Genomic DNA, 16,155 nt, shown 5'->3' with positions numbered 1-16,155 from the left:
CCTATGGATGACCTGGTACCCAGTTGGAGCCCGATAAATGTGAATCCCTGCTCTCTTTCTCTTGCCTACTTTGCAGTGAGTTTAACCTTAGATAAGGATCTGCCTAGGATTCCCACTGGTTTTCTGAGAGCCTTCTCGAATAACCACACAGATGTGAGCCTGTGAAAAGTTAGGGACTTCAGCCCCATCCATTCTCAAGTGATCAGGTACTTGCTACCCTGTTTTCTATGTCCTGATCACTGGGGCTGTGGGAAGGAGGCCTGCCCTTCCCAAGGTCCTTGTGTACGCTTGCTTCTGAGCCCTGTGAGTCATAAATCCTGTGCCTCCATTTCCTATGTTGGGGGTGCACTGAAACCCCACCTTGAGTCAGGAGGGCTCCATGCATCTCATGTATCCAAAGCCAGAGCTCAGATGCCTAGGGAGCCACCTGTCCACCCCCTGAGCAATGGCTCTTGCCTATTCCTTCAGCAGGATACAGTCTACATGTTCTTAATTTTGTACAACAACTGGGGTCCCCAACACATTTGTCCCCAGGGATGGGATTGGGGGCCTAGGTGGTGCCCTCCAACAATGTGTTAGCACTGAGAATGGCTCACTCGTTCCTCACCCCCACATCTCAGCTGCTCTGGGAAGGAGCTGGAGCTTGCCGGTGGTCTGTAGCTTTGCTTTGGGCTGATGCCAGGTGTTGCCAGAAACCCCCACCCTAAGTTACCAGTGCCATAAAAGGTCAGACTCCCTGCAGAGACCAACAATCAGGCACCATCCTGGGGTTCCAGAGGTGTGTATTTCCTACTGATCTCCAAGTGAGATATTGCTGGACACCGAAGACCATATCCCTAGATTGGTGTCGAAGAAGACGCCAGCTGCTGGGTCCACTGTGTTGCAGCCAGTACCCTGGTGTTGTGTTTGCTTAGCCACGCCTACCTAGTGACAGAGGCAACTCTACCAGGAGCATCATGTCTCCCTGGGAGGAGGACACGACCGCAACCTCCCCCTACTGGCTGTATTCCTCACTGCTGCTGACAATGGCTCCCTACTTAACAGGTGTTGTCAGGGACACCTCAGTGTGGGAGGCCTCAGCACACGTGTCTGGGAAGACCTAAATTCTATCCCAGGTCCTCCCTGTCAAGACCACTACACCAACATATCCAAGGAACAGTGTGAAAGAGAGATATGGTGACAGGCACTACACCATCATGAAAATGCAAGGTTTCCTGGAATTCCTTGTTAATGATGTGGATGCCCTCACATGCCATCAAGGCCAGTGGGAACAAACCCAGTGCCTGGCTTTCCTGGGGGGAACTACATATCAGGAGTCTGTAGGACTGCAAATTGCACCCCCCTACATCCAATTAAGACAGTATATGCACATCAATATTGTGTGCAATAGAGGACTGAGTAATTGCACCCCATAATTCAAGATTTACTGAAGGAGCGGGGACAGTAAACACACCATTTCTCCTTTCAGTCTGCCCACTTGATGGGCATTAAAGCCCCCTCCTAACAGGTGGCGCTTTACACTTGACTACTGAAATGTAAATTCCCAGCTGTCCATAAGATGGCTCACATTTCCAAGACTGTCTAGGCAGTTGAGGGTATCTCAAGGGCCACAGGGGAGACTCTGTCATGACTGAGCTAGCCAGTATGTCCCATTCAGCATCGATGACCAAGGAGTCCCAGCCACAGTCTGCTCTCAACCTGTACATCTCTACCCTGCTGCCTTGGGAATTCCTAACAGGCCAAAGAGTGCCAAGATGTTACCCTGACCAGCTCATGTAGAGCCTGTCATGTGTTCCCACTGGTCTGGGCAATTGAGGGTCACTGTCACTGGTCAATTATCATACATTCCTGAAAGTTTGTGAGACATGGGAGGCCTGCAGTCCTTCAGCAGCTATAAGGTGGGTTTTGTCACCTGACTGAGCTACTCCAGATTTTCGGTCTACTCTCATATGACTTGTGCTGTTAGGCAGCCTTACCTGGAAGTGGCTGAGCTATGCCACTTGATGCATAGGTAGTCTGAGTGCCATTGAAACATTTTGGGATCTGGACAGTGTTTGTGCCATGGGAGTTATGCTGGAGCACCTAGTGACCATCTGGCACCAGATTGCCTTGCTACGTCACCGAGAGAGAGAACATAGCACCATGACTGTCTTCATACAAAGAGAAATATTCTCTCCCAATACTTCACCTGAGCAAAGGACCATCCTGAAGCTTCCATCAAAGTTTTGGTCCCAATCAATGCAGTGGAAGGAAAGGCAGAGTGACATTGTCGTTCTGGTTGTGGATACCACACCCTTCCATTTGTCCATCCACATGGTGCATTCACCTGCTTGCACTGGCAGGAAATAACACGACTTTGGGGGCTTACTTGCTATCCTGATGTCAAAACGATTGACAATCAGACTGATTATTTACTGTAGACGGGATTTGGAAAACTGGTGTAAGGGTCTGTATCTGACCTGCTGAGATAACTACACAGGTGAATGGGGCAGATGCAGTCTGAAGACAGACAGTCATAGAGGTTAAGAGAGAGAGCAGGAAATGTAGTGAGTCTTTTAATAGTGGGGAAAAGGGTAGGCTCCAGTTTTAAAAGGTTTTTTTTTTTCCTGACAGGAAAGAGCTGGAAGATGAAACTAGGTGGAAATGCAGTTTTTTGATCCATGACCTACTATGTGATGCCATGTGCTTCCGGAGCCTGGGAATTCGCTCTGGGAATCCTTACCAATGGTCATCATGGGGATGGTCATACACGGTCTTGACAATAGTGATCTGGAACTATTTTGTGCAGCTTGCGTGAATCCAGAAGAATCTTTCCCTAATTCTGATGGCAGTGTAGTCGGTTAGCAGTCCGTCATAAGGTCCTTCTCAGCGAGGTGGCACTGGGTGCTCTCTGAAGACCTGATGAGTGTCCCATATTCTGTAGAAAGGGTGGCAAGGCTAGTCAGTGGCAGAGGCCATGTTCTTATTGTCTGTGGATGATATGACCCAAGTGCACCTGTTACTTCTTGGACATGGCTATGCATGGCATCAACTTGGTCATATAAGTTATCATGAAGTTCACCCAATCAGTAGAGAAGGGGTTAAGGATTCCTTTCTAAAATACTTTGCAAAGGGGGTCAGTCACTGCCTGATGTTTGGAGAATTCCAAATCTCATTAAGGGCCAAGGACAATGATTCTGGATGTTCCAGGCCAGTTTCTAGGCGGATTTTTCCTGAAGGACTTTTGTGTCTAGTTTTTCATGTTCCATATCTGTTCCCCTAATCCACATATCCTCATCGTCCTCTTCTGTGATGATGAAGGATGATGTGGGGTATGAAATTCTAATTATCACCCCCAAGTCTTTGCAAGTATGTAGTTTGTCTATGTGCTGAAGTGAGTTCCTTGGTCTGGCTAAATCCATAATGGAATGGCAAATCCAGGAACCATTTCAGGCATTACATTCTTTACCACAGTCGTGGCATTGGCATGTCCAGTCAGACAGCATCAGTCCATCCACCAAACATGCAGCCATTAACCAAACAGGAAGCCAATTTGTCAAATCCATCTGGAGAGCCCCAGTGGGTAGGGAGGGGCTAGAGGGACTCGCTGGGGCCTGCTGATATTACACAAAACTTGGAGAGATTTACAAGTAGTGCCCTGGGAAATAATTTAGTCAGAGGTTTAGTGGATGCCTGGGAAGAACCCGCTGTCTCTCTGTTTCTTAATTATCCCATCTGATGGGGTTGGTGCAAGACCAAAGGAGAGAAGAAAGGGGCCTCAGCAGGCCCACTCAACCCCGATGTACACCCCATCTGATCATTATCTGTCCACCTGTCTTTTCCCATTGTGAGGAACTTACATGATAAACAGTAGTCCAAGTTAAGGAAAAAGGCAGGCTTCTAAAGTGAAGGAAAGGACAGGGGCCTCTGATCTTGGCTGTGTATTTGACAGCCTTGTGAGCTCTGTCAGTCGCTGGAGAGATAGTGACAGTCTCCTCACGGTTTGGGCTGGAGAGTGACTGTTAGCAATTTTAGCAGAAAGATCAGTTGCGTATAATAGGGCAGCAATTATAGGCCTGCTGGAAAAATGTCCTCTGTCCTCTGGTACTTATGGCCGTTAGGACCTGTGGGATTTCCAGAGGGTGCCAACAGCCCTGAGACTCCAGCGTATGTCTGAAATGCCTGTGAATAGTGGCGGTCTTTCCCTTTGCAGATGTGCAAGCTTGGGAAAACCTGGGAGTGCAGTGGCTTAGAATGATTTTACAGCAGGCAGAGAGGACGCCTGGAGTACTTCTAATAGGGACACTGGCCTGAGTGGTTCCTATGTTTCCCCACATACAGAAGCTGTCACAAAACAGAAGTCAGGGTGGGGCACCTGGGTGGCTCAGTTGGTTAAGCTATGGACCTCAGCTCAGGTCATGATCTCGCAGTTTGTGAGCTCAAGCCCCACATCGGGCTCTATACTGACAGCTCAGAGCCTGGAGCCTACTTCAGATTCTATGTCTCCCCCTCTCTCTACCCCTCCCCTGCTCACGCTCTGTGTCTCTCTGTCTCTCAATAAGAAATAAATGTTAAAGAAAAAAATTTTTTTTAAAAAAATAGAACTCAGGGTTGACCACCAGATGTCCCGGAAACCATTCCTGTAGCTGAGGGCAGTCGTGTGGAATGAAGTAGGGTCTCCCCTTTTAAATGTTTTTAATGTTTACTTATTTTTGAGAGAAAGAGTGTGAGTTGGGAGGAGCAGAGAGGGAGGGGGACACAGAATCTGAAGCAGGCTCCAGGCTCTCAGCTGACAGCACAGAGTCCGATGCAGGGCTCAAACTCACAAACCACGAAATCATGACCTGAGCTGATGTAGGATTCCCACCAACTGAGCCACCCAGGTGTCCTGGGTCTCCCTTTTTAGGGAGGGGAGTGGGATAGCCCAACTTAAACTGTTAACATGACACAAGATGATGGAGGGGTTGGTCAGTGGCCTGCTGGTAGGTAGGTGGTGGGCCTGGAAATTACAAACTTGTCAGAGAGGAATACAGAGGTGAGTGGGGATCCTAATGTATCCAGACAGCAGCTGTGGGGGTGCAAGCATGCAGTGGGGCCTGATGGCCCAAGGTCTAATTTTCATGGGAAGAAAGTTATAGGACATATCCGAGAGGCACAGGTTGTCACAGGATACCTGCAGCCACTCCATTTCCATGGAATGAAAGGTGAAACATGTTGTTGATATACAGTTGAGAGTTTGGGGTGTGCACAGAGCTAATATTAACACTTTAAAGTAGGTTAATGACTCTGAAAGCCACGAAAAGAAATCTGTGGCCGCATCAGGTAGGGGTGAGGGGCTCACAGAGACAAAGGCAGTGAAGTTAGGGGTCCTTGGGAAGCAGTAGCCAGGTTTCCTTAGAAGCTTATGCAACTGCATTTTTGTACCGGTGAGAGGGATGTGAAAAACTGACAAGACACTTTGTGGTGATTTTCGAAGCACTGTGACATAGTCCTCGTTGGCAGTAGCTGTTTGCAACCATGGACATTAAGAAGACAGGAGGGTGTATGGCCCTGACCGGCTGGTGCTTTAGGAGGGTGGGGGAGTCTGCAAGGGCTCTCTGACTCCTTTGGTAATAGAGTGACAAGTCACAGACATACGAAACAAGAGTGCAGCCTTGGGTGAAGGCACAGAATGTAAGTTGGCTTCAAGAACTTGGAGTACTATTGAGCCCAACTTAGTTGCCTTCCCCAAGCATACATGAAAAGAGAACTTATGAATCAGAGTGCAATGGCATTGACAAGAAAGTTGAGCAGATGTTCATCCCAGGAATGCATCTTCATCACCAGGAATTGAGGCATGAGCGGCAGCCTGGTTAGGGACAAAAGATGGGGGGGGGTAATAGATGACAAAAGACTTTATGGTTCCTACATTGTACAAATCAGTAGCTTTGATTTCCATCTGAATCAAATTCTGTTCTTTCTTTACTCACAAGATCGGGGTGTTACACGGTGAGGAGGTAAAGCAAGAACATCCTGCGGTAACAGAGTCTATTACAGGGTCAGGTCCTCCCTCTGCTGCAAGACAGGGCATCTGGCTACTGATGGGTGGGGGCAGTTCCTTTCTCAGGCCCCCTGAGCACAGGCTCTGCACTGGGGGCAATCCATCCTCTTGTGCATGTGAGGCCCAGACACCAGTGGGCACATCTTTAAGACTCATCCTCTGAGGAGCACTTTGAATGGAGGTGGGTCTCCAATAGGGAAAGGGGGAAGCTTGAGGTGTGGTCTGATGGCAGGGAAATGAGAACACCTTATTGTCCCTCCTGCATTTTGGATATTAACTCCTTTTCAATATTTTTTATTGTAATGTCTACCCTCCCATAGACTGCCTTCTAGCTCTGCAAATATTTGCTTGCCCCTTTTCTGGTATGATGTAGTCCCCCTTGCCTGCTTTGTTCTCTGTGACTTTGCTTTTATATCAAATCAATCATTCTCAAGTGAATGTCATCATGTTTATCTTTCATGTTTTCTTTGAAGGCATTTAGGTTCAAGTGTTCTTCTTAATCCTTCATCCATTTTGAGATTTTTTTGTGTCGACGTATATGTATGAAGCAAGATTATGGCCAAATGTTATTATTTGGCATGTATATATCAATACTATTTTTTAATTCTTACTTTGGTTTTGAGGGAGAGAGACAGATCATGAGTAGGGAGGCACAGAGATAGAGGCAGAAACAGAATCCAGGCCCCGAGCTGTCAGCAGGAGCCTGATGTGAGGCTCGAACCCACAAACCGTGAGATCATGACCTGAGTGGAAGTGGGATGCTTAACTTACGGAGCCACACAGGAGCCCCTAGTCAACTCCATGTTTAGGAGACACTATCCTCCCCCCACTGTGCATTGTTGGAAATCTCGTGGAGGATTTGCTCACTGCATCTGCAAACTTCTACTTCTGGGCTCCGTAATGAGCTCCACTGGCCTAAATGTCTCATTTGATGCCAGCAGCACACTGTTGTGGTTAATGTACCTCTGCAATATCTTTAGAAAGAGAGAAGTGTGATGTCTCCAGGTTCTCTCGACGTCATGATTGTTTTGTTGCTTCCATGTGTTGTGTGCTTTCATATGAATTGTATATTTTTCAGGTTCCTTAAAAAAGTCATTGGCATTTTTACTGACATAACAAGATAAACATAAAAATAACATAAAAATATAAAGCAGACAGAAAATAGAGACTATCACAAATACAGAAAACAAATCAATTACATAAAAATTTGTATTTGGAAAAGTATATAAAATTTGAAACAAATAGGTAGGCTGGGGAAATAGGGAAGACTCAAACAAATGCCATCAGAATTGAAAGAGGAGACATAACTGAACTAAAGACATGAAAAGGATCATTAAAGAAAAACTTAGGTATTTATAGGCCAACAATTAGATCACCAGGAACAAATTACACATTTTATGCCATAATGTAGTCCACCAACACTGTTTCATGGAAAAATACAAAATGAACAAAAGAAAAATTAATAAGATTTCTCTATCTAAAACCTCACCCTCCAAAAAATCTGCCTAGGAGTCCATGGCTTTATTAAAACTTCTACTAAGCATTTAAAGAGGAATTAATGCCAATATTTCTCAAACTATTACAAACCACTGATAAAAAAACAGCACTCCCAAATGAAATTTGTGAGGACAGCATTGTTTTCACACCAAAACCAAAGAAAGACACCACAAGAAGGGAAACTACAGGTCACTATCTCAAATGAACATACATGCAAAATTCCTTCACAAAATCTGAGCATACTGAATTCAACAGAACATTGAGAGGATCATACAACATAATCCAGTGGGATTCATCCAGGGATGCAAGGATCCTTCAACATACACAGATGCATAAATGTGATGTCCTCCATTAACAGAGGGAATGAGTGAATCAAAACCATCATTAATTGATTCAAAAAAACATTAGACAAAATTCAACACATGTTCATCATTTAAAAAGAACCCAATTAAAAAGGGACTGAAGGAAATTACCTCCACATGATCATGGCCACTATGAAAAGCCCACACCTGACAGCATATTGAACGGTAAAATGCTGAAGGCTTTCCTGTCAAATCAGGAGCCAGGCAATGATGGTCACCCCTAACATAAGTGTTCCCCATGTAACGTGAAGAATACATATGCCACCTCAAACTATGTCATCTTGTCACCCTGCTTATTTGGGTGAAAGTCACTTGAGACAGAGCCCAAGTACACTCAGACTCTCCATCGTCCCTTCACAGCAGGATATAAATCTCCCTCCCGTGTACCAAGAGGGAAGAACCATCGTTAGCACCAGAATAAGGAACACAGGGACAAGAAGGCGATGCAAACAAACCTACTTACTTGGTGACTAACATAATACCCCAAACTTAACTCTTGCCAAACCCAATGTTTTTTTTGTCTGAAAGACACAAGTGCCACCTGCTTTGTCCTTTCTCTGGGTGTCATATCATTAGGAAGGCCATGCACTTACAAAATGAAATTTATTCTCTCCTGTAGATAGGTCTTATGTAAATTGAATCCTTACACTGGCTAAATCCCAGAAGAAAAGAAGGGAAAAGCTTCTTCTCCTACCACTGGAAGACATAACCAGAAAAAAATAGGGAATTAAAAAAATAAAAGACATTTAAATCAGTAAGGAGGAAGGAAAATTACTTGTTTGCAGGTGACATTGATCTTAAACATAACAAAACCCTAGAGATACCACAAAAAAATATTAGAACCAGTTTTTTTAAATGAGGAAAAGAGCAGGATGCAAAATGAACAAAGAAAATAAATAAAAATAAACCACCTGTGATTCTACACACCAGCATGAAAATACATGCAAAATAAATAACAAAATTATACAAGTGAAAATGGCAGAGAATGAAGTATTTTGGGTTAAACTTCAAAAAGTATGTTAAATACTTGTAGAGTGAAAATGTTCTATGTTGTTGAAAGACCTGTAAAAATGCACACAGGACTGCAAATACACCTGTACTCACTGAATACAATTATTCAAATTGTCACAGCACCATCTACACAAACTAAACTACAAGTGCGTCCCTAACCCTGTAGTTCACTTTTAAAGAATCGAATCTAAGACTGGAGCTTGATATATATGTCAGAGCACATGCAAATGGGGTCCTCTCTGTGCTGATAAAACCAGCCCATCCCAGACTCTGCAGCTGGGAGAGGAGCCCCAGCCCCGGGAGTCCCAGGTGTTCCCATTCTGTGATCAGCACAGAACACACACACCTCACCATGGAGTTTGTGCTGGGCTGGGTGTTCCTGGTTGCTCTTTTAAAAGGTAATTCATGGTGAACGAGGGACACTGAGTCTGTGAGTGGATATGAGTGAGACAGTGGATGTGTGACAGTTTCCTGACCAAGATGTCTTGTGTCTGCAGGTGTCCAGTGTGACGAGCAGCTGGTGGAGTCTGGGGGAGACCTGGTGAAGCCTGGAGGGTCCCTGAGACTCACCTGTGTGGCCTCTGGATTCACCTTCAGTAGCTACTACATGCACTGGGTCCGCCAGGCTCCAGGGAAGGGGCTGCAGTGGGTCGCACAAATTAGTAGTAGTGGAAGTAGCACATACTACGCAGACTCCGTGAAGGGCCGATTCACCATCTCCAGAGACAACGCCAAGAACACGCTGTATCTGCAGATGAACAACCTCAAGACCGAGGACACGGCCACATATTACTGTGCGAAAGACACAGTGAGGGGACCTCACTGGGAGCCCAGACACAAACCTCCCTGCAGGAGGGGATCAGCACCACCAGGGGGCGCACACTATGCACAATTCTCCTTTGTGTTCCCAGGCGCAGGTGCAGATGGAGGTTACAGGCAGGTTTCCTGTCAGGGTCTGGGGCTTCCTCTCCACACAGCAGTTTCCCCAGGGAGCCTCCCTGGTTATATGATTCTGTGTTTACCTATTAACTCTCTGAATTAGCAACTGGGTTGTCATAGGGAAACTAGACTAACATGCACAAAGACACAGTTGTTTGCACTTGCTTACTCCGGTCCCTTAACATGAGTGACTTACAGATTTCCTGAGGCACAACAGCTGCACATTTACAGGATTCCCAGATGCGCTCCCTGTGCAGCCAGGACCACAGGATCCCACAGCTCCTCCTTATCCTCACCCAGCCCTTGTCCCAGTCAAACAACGTGACACTTTCTTCATAGCCCTTTGCTACTCAGGACTTTAAATGAGCTACAGCTTTATTCAATTACTCTAAAGGAGAGACAACCAATCTCCATGTATTAGTCAAGATTCCCCTGAGGAACACAACCCAAAGGTCATTGGTTTCCATAACTAAATATGTTGAGAAGTCCCATGATCTACTGTTACAAGCTGAAGACCCAGGAAAACCAGTGATGTAATTCTTGTCTGATTCTGACTAGAGTCTAGTCTCAGAACGTGGAGAGCTGATGATGTAACTCTCAGAAAAAGGGCCAGAGGAGACCAATATTCCAGTTCAAACAAGCACATGGGAAGTAAAAATGAGGGAATTCGTCCTCCATCTGCATCAGATTCTATTCACAAACTTAATGGAATGGGTGGTGCCCAGGCAGAAAGAAGCCATGGATGGAAATGCCAATCTCTTCTGGAACACATCACAGACATCCACAGAAACAGTGGTGAATCTGGGCACCCATGACACAGTCAAGATAACCTATAAAGTTAATCATGACAAGTCAACCCCCTGTAAACGTGGAGCTCAAAGACTGAAGATTTAAAAGTCAATCCCATCATTGGGGTGGAGTCTGGTGGGCACAGCAGTGCTCCTGTGGAGGAGGGCAGAGGCCCATAAGGGGAACTGTGGTCTGAGTATCCCCTGGGTCGCATGGGGAGAGACAATTCCCTTCGTGGAGTGCATTTGGGAGACGGGGCATTGCCTCTCATAGGACAGGAGAGCTGACAGGCACCATTAAAATTCCCTGATCATTAGCATAGGAGCCTCTTCTGAGAGCAGCTAGCTGGACACTGCCTTCTGGTTGTCCTTCACCATGCACTCCAAGCCCCTAGTATTGATGCAGCTGCCCATCTGGGGTAAATCAGCTCCAGGCACAGCACATCAAGACCCTCTCCCAGAGGATCAGTGGGGTCCCTGTCATATTGAGTTCACACAATTTGGAGTTTTCAAACCCAGCTAGAGCTCCTGAGAAAAAACATAAGAGCCCTGTGCCACCAGATGGGCCAATGGCTTGGACGCAGACAGGGTGAAAGCAATTCTGACGGAAGCCTGGGACCCACAAGTGTTCTCTCTGTGTGAGGGCTTCCTGAACAGGGGAGGCTGGGAACTCCAACTCCAGGGACTAGAGAGGGAGCTGATGCCAATATTTCCTCCCACCAATCAGCATGGACAGATTTCACTCAGCAGCACAGCATCCCCAGTGCAAGCTGAGCCACTAACACCAAGCTCCACCTACTCCAGCCCCCATCAAGTGCTTGCTTACTAGGAAAGAGTGCCTGGCAACCAGACCACCACTGCACCCCTTCCTCCAAAGACCACCGTAAACCCCCATACGCACCAAGTCAGCTGATCATACACTGAGGCATATCCTCACCTCTAGGGGAGATAGGAATTAGCCTCTTTTAACAAGCAGACCAAACTCACCTAGTTAAAACTCACAACACTGGGGACAAGGTCCAACACTCCCCACTGGAGGCAAGGAGAAACTCTGCAGAGGACTGTCCTGAGGGACAGAGCAGCCAAAACACGACAGCCCAGTGCCACGGAACATAAAACAAATGCTTCATGAAGTGTCAGGCCCTGGACAGTATGTGAACACTGCTCAATAAAGATACTACCCTAGAAGCAGAAAAGATAACAGGATTTTCTAAAACATTTAAGAAGGCAGAGACATAGACAACAACATGATGGAGGAACTCATCCTAAAAGAAAAAATGATAAAAGGTCATTGTGAGGGATATAATTAAAACACATAAACTAATGTGCCTCAAACAGAATTTCTGAAAACTCTCATAATGAAACAGGATTTTCAAAAAGTATCATAAGGATGCTAGCTGTGCTTGAGGAAAATATATGAGACATGAGGGATACCCTTACTGCAAACAGAAGAGACCTAAAAACTAGTCAGGATGAAATTTTAAATGTTGTAACCGAGATGTGAAACTGATTGGATATAATGACCTCAAGGCGGAAAGAAGCAGATGAATGAGGAAGGGACATAGAAGATAAAAGTATGGGGGAGATGAAGCTGGAAAGAAGACGAAAATTAAAATATTGCATCACAAACATACACTTAGGGAAATCAGCAACTCCATAAACTGTAATAACCTTCTTTTGAAAGGAGTCCCAAAAGAATAAGAGGGAGAAAAAGGGGGATACATTTTAGCTGAGTGAATATAGTGAAAATTTCCACAAGCTGGGGAAGGAAACAGACATCCACATCTAGAAGGCAGAGAGAACACCCAATAAAATAAAAAAAAAAAAAAAAGCAGGCCAACACTGAGACATATCATAGGAAAATGGCAAAATATCCAGATAAAGAAAAACCATAAAAGCATCAACACAAAAGAAGTTGCTAACTAACAAGGGAAGATTAAAAAAAAAAACTATGGCACATGTCTCTACAGAAACCTTCATGCAAGTAGGGAGTGGCATCATATCCTCAACATGCGCAATTGAAAATTTTGCAGCTAAGAATACTTTCTCCAGTAAGGCAGTCATTCAGATACAAGGAGTGATAGAATTTCCCAGACAAACAAAACCCAAGGAGTTCATGGCCTCTAAATCAGCCCTGTGAGAAATTAAAGGGGACCCTTTGAGTGGGAAAGGAAGACTAAAAGTAACAAAGACTAGAAATAAGCAGAGAAAATCTCCAGAAACAATGACTTTGGAGGTAACACTATGGCACTAAGTTTATATCTATCAATAATTACCGTGAATGTACATGGGCAAAATGCTCCAATCAAAAGACATAGGATACCGGAATGGATAAAAACAAATACAAGATCCTTCTACACACTGCACACGATTGACTCATTTTCAACCTAAAACACCTGTAGATTGAAAGTGAGGGGAGGGTAATCAATTTCTCATACTAATGGACGTCAAAAGAAAGTTGTAGTACCATACTCATATCACACTACCCAGTTTTCAAACCAAAGTTTGTTACAAGAGATCAGGAAGGCAGTATATCATCATAAAGGGGTCTATCCAACAAGAAGATCTGAAGCTTTAAATATTTATACCCCCAAAATGTAAGCACTGAAATATATAACTCAATTAATAAGAAACATAAAGAAACTCATTGATAATAGACAATAGTAATAATAGAGAACGTTAACACTCCACTTACAACAATGGAAAGACAATTTAAGCTGAAAATCAATAAGGAAACAATGGCTTTGAAAGACACATGGACTGAATGGACTTAACAGACATATTCAGAACATTCCATCCTAAAGCACCAGAATACACATTCTTTTTGAGTGCGCATGGAACATTCTCCAGAACAGATCACATACTATGTCACAAATCAGCCCTCTACAAGTACAAAAAGACTGAGATCATTCCATGCGTATTTTCAAACCACAACACTATGAAACTTAAAGTCGACCACAAGAAAAATTTGGGCAACACCACCAAAACATTAGGTTAAAGAACATTGTAGTAAAAGCTGAATGAGATTTTCAGGAAATTACAGAAGCAATAAAAAATACATGGAAGCAAATGAAAATGAAAACATGCCAGTTCCAAACCATCTGGAGGCAGCAAAGTTGATGGAAGAGTGAAATATATAGCAGTACAGGCCAAACTCAAGAAAGAAGAAAGGTCTCAAACACACAACCACTTTACAACTAAAGAAACTAGGAAAAGAACAACAAATGAACCCTAAAGCCAGCAGGAACAGGTAAACAAAAAAGATTAGAGCAGAAATAAATGATATAGAAACAAAGAAAAACAGTAGAACAGATGAATGAAACTATAAGCTGGTTTCTGTAAGAATAAATAAAAATGAAAACCCATGGGCAGACTTGGCAAAAAAAAAACAGAAAGGACGAAAGTAAATATAATCAGAATTTGAGAGGAGACATCGCGACTGACACCACAGAAATACATCTATGAGACAATAGTTTGGAGATTTATATGCCCACAAATTGGGCAATCTGGAAGAAATGGATAAATTCCCAGAATAATGAAGACTACCTAAACTGAAAAAGGAAGAAAGAGAAAACGTGAACAGACTGATAATGAGCAAAGAATTTGAATCTTTAATCAAAAATCTACTGACACACAAAAATCCAGGGCCAGATAGGTTCACAGGTGAATTCTACCAGATATTTAACAAGAGTGTGAAATATTCTATTTAAGTAGAATAGAATATTCCTGTCTTCACAAACTGTTCCAAATAATAGAAATGGAAAGAAAACTTCCAAATTCATTCTACAAGATGAGTATGATCACAGTTTTAAACCAGATTAAACCCCACTAAAAATGAGACTTACAGGCCACTAGCCCTAATGAGCAAGAATGCAACAATTGTCAAGAAAATACTTGCAGGGGCGCCTGGGTGGCTCAGTTGGTTAAGTGTCCGACTTTGGCTCAGGTCGTAATCTCGCGTTCCGTGAGTTCGAGTCCCGCGCGGGCTCTGTGCTGATAGCTCAGAGCCTGGAGCCTGTTTCAGATTCTGTGTCTCCCTCTCTCTGACCCTCCCCCATTCATGCTCTGTCTCTCTCTGTCTCAAAAATAAATAAACGTTAACAAAAAAAAAAAGAAAGAGAATACTTGCAAATTGAATCAACCAATACATTAAGAGGATCCTTTAATGTGACCAGGTCGGATTTATTCCTTGGCTGTAAGGGTGGTTCAACAGTCACAAATAAATCAATGTAATACATACCATCAATCAGAGAAAGGATACGAATGATATGACCCTCTCAATAGATGAAAAAAAAAATTTTGACATAGTACAGCATCCTTTCTTGATAAAACCCTCAACAAGGGGTAGAGGAAACACACCTCAAATTCATAAAGTCCATACATGAAAACCCCACAGCTAATATCCTCAGTGGGGAAAAAAACTTTTTCCTCTACTATCAGGAACACAAGAGGGATGTCCACTCCCATCATTCTACTTAACACAGCAGTGAAAGTCTTATCCTCAAAAACAGACAACAAAAAGAAAGAAAGAAAGAAAGAAAGAAAGAAAGAAAGAAAGAAAGAAAGAAAGAAAGGCATTCAAGTTAAAAAAGAAGAAGTCAAACATTCCCTCTTCACAGATAACATGACACTGTATATAAAAAACTCAAGACTCCACCAAAATATTGCAAGAACTGATACACAAATTCAGCAAAGTCACAAGATACAGTATCAACATACTGAAATCGGCTGCATTTCTACACAGCAATAATGAAGAAACAGAAAGAAAAATAAAAAAACTATCCATGCCGTTTACAACTGCACCAAATATAATAGGATACCTAAAGAGTTAAAATATCCATAATCTGAAGACTCTAAAAACGGTGAAAGAAACTGAGGATGACACAAAGAAATGGAAACACCTTCATGTTCATGGATTTAAGGAGCAAGTAGTGTTGAAATGTCTCTACACAAAGAAACGGTGGCTTCATGATTATGGATTTCATGCTATATTACAAAGCTGTACTTATCAAGACAGTAAGCTACAAGCACAAAAGAGACACATAGATCAAGAGAACAGAAGAGTAAACCCAGATATGGACTCACAAATGTATGGCCACCTCATCTTGGATGAAGTAGGAAAGACTATGTAATGGGAAAAAAGACAGCCTTGTCAACAGAGGGTGTTGGGAAAACTGGACCAGAACATGCAGAAGAATGAAACTGAACCACTTTCTTACTCCATACACAAAATAAATCCAAATGGGTGAAAGACCTAAATGTGAGACAGGACACCATCAAATCCTAGAGAAGAACACAGGCAGCAACCTCCTGGACTTCAGACATAGCAACTTCTTACTAGACATGTCTTGAGAGGCAAGGGAAACAACAGCAAACTTGAACTACTGGGACCTCATCCAAACAAAAACCTTCTGCACAGCTAAAGAAACAATCAACTAATCTAAAAGGCATTCTACAGAAATTAAAAAGGTATTTGCAAGCCACATATCTGATAAAGGCCTACTATCCAAAATCTATAAAAAAAACTTCTCAAACTCAA

General features: G+C 43.6%; 1 gene segment (V, D, J or C); it reads left to right on the top strand.

The window, feature by feature from the left end:
* Positions 1–9,180: 9,180 nt before the first annotated feature.
* On the top strand, positions 9,181–9,736 carry LOC128773084 (immunoglobulin heavy variable 3-23-like; the record flags this gene model as incomplete). The annotated part of the segment is given in 2 exon segments: positions 9,181–9,287; positions 9,387–9,736. Coding segments are annotated over 2 exon segments (396 nt in total), but the record flags the coding sequence as incomplete, so codon positions are not given.
* Between the last annotated feature and the right edge of the window lie 6,419 nt (positions 9,737–16,155).

This window comes from Panthera pardus, unplaced genomic scaffold (assembly GCF_024362965.1).
Source record: "Panthera pardus isolate Hobbes unplaced genomic scaffold, ASM2436296v1 HiC_scaffold_24, whole genome shotgun sequence".
NCBI classification, from domain to species: domain Eukaryota; kingdom Metazoa; phylum Chordata; class Mammalia; order Carnivora; family Felidae; genus Panthera; species Panthera pardus.
Note: the sequence above shows the minus strand (reverse complement) of the source record. Positions and strands in the feature narration are given on the sequence as shown.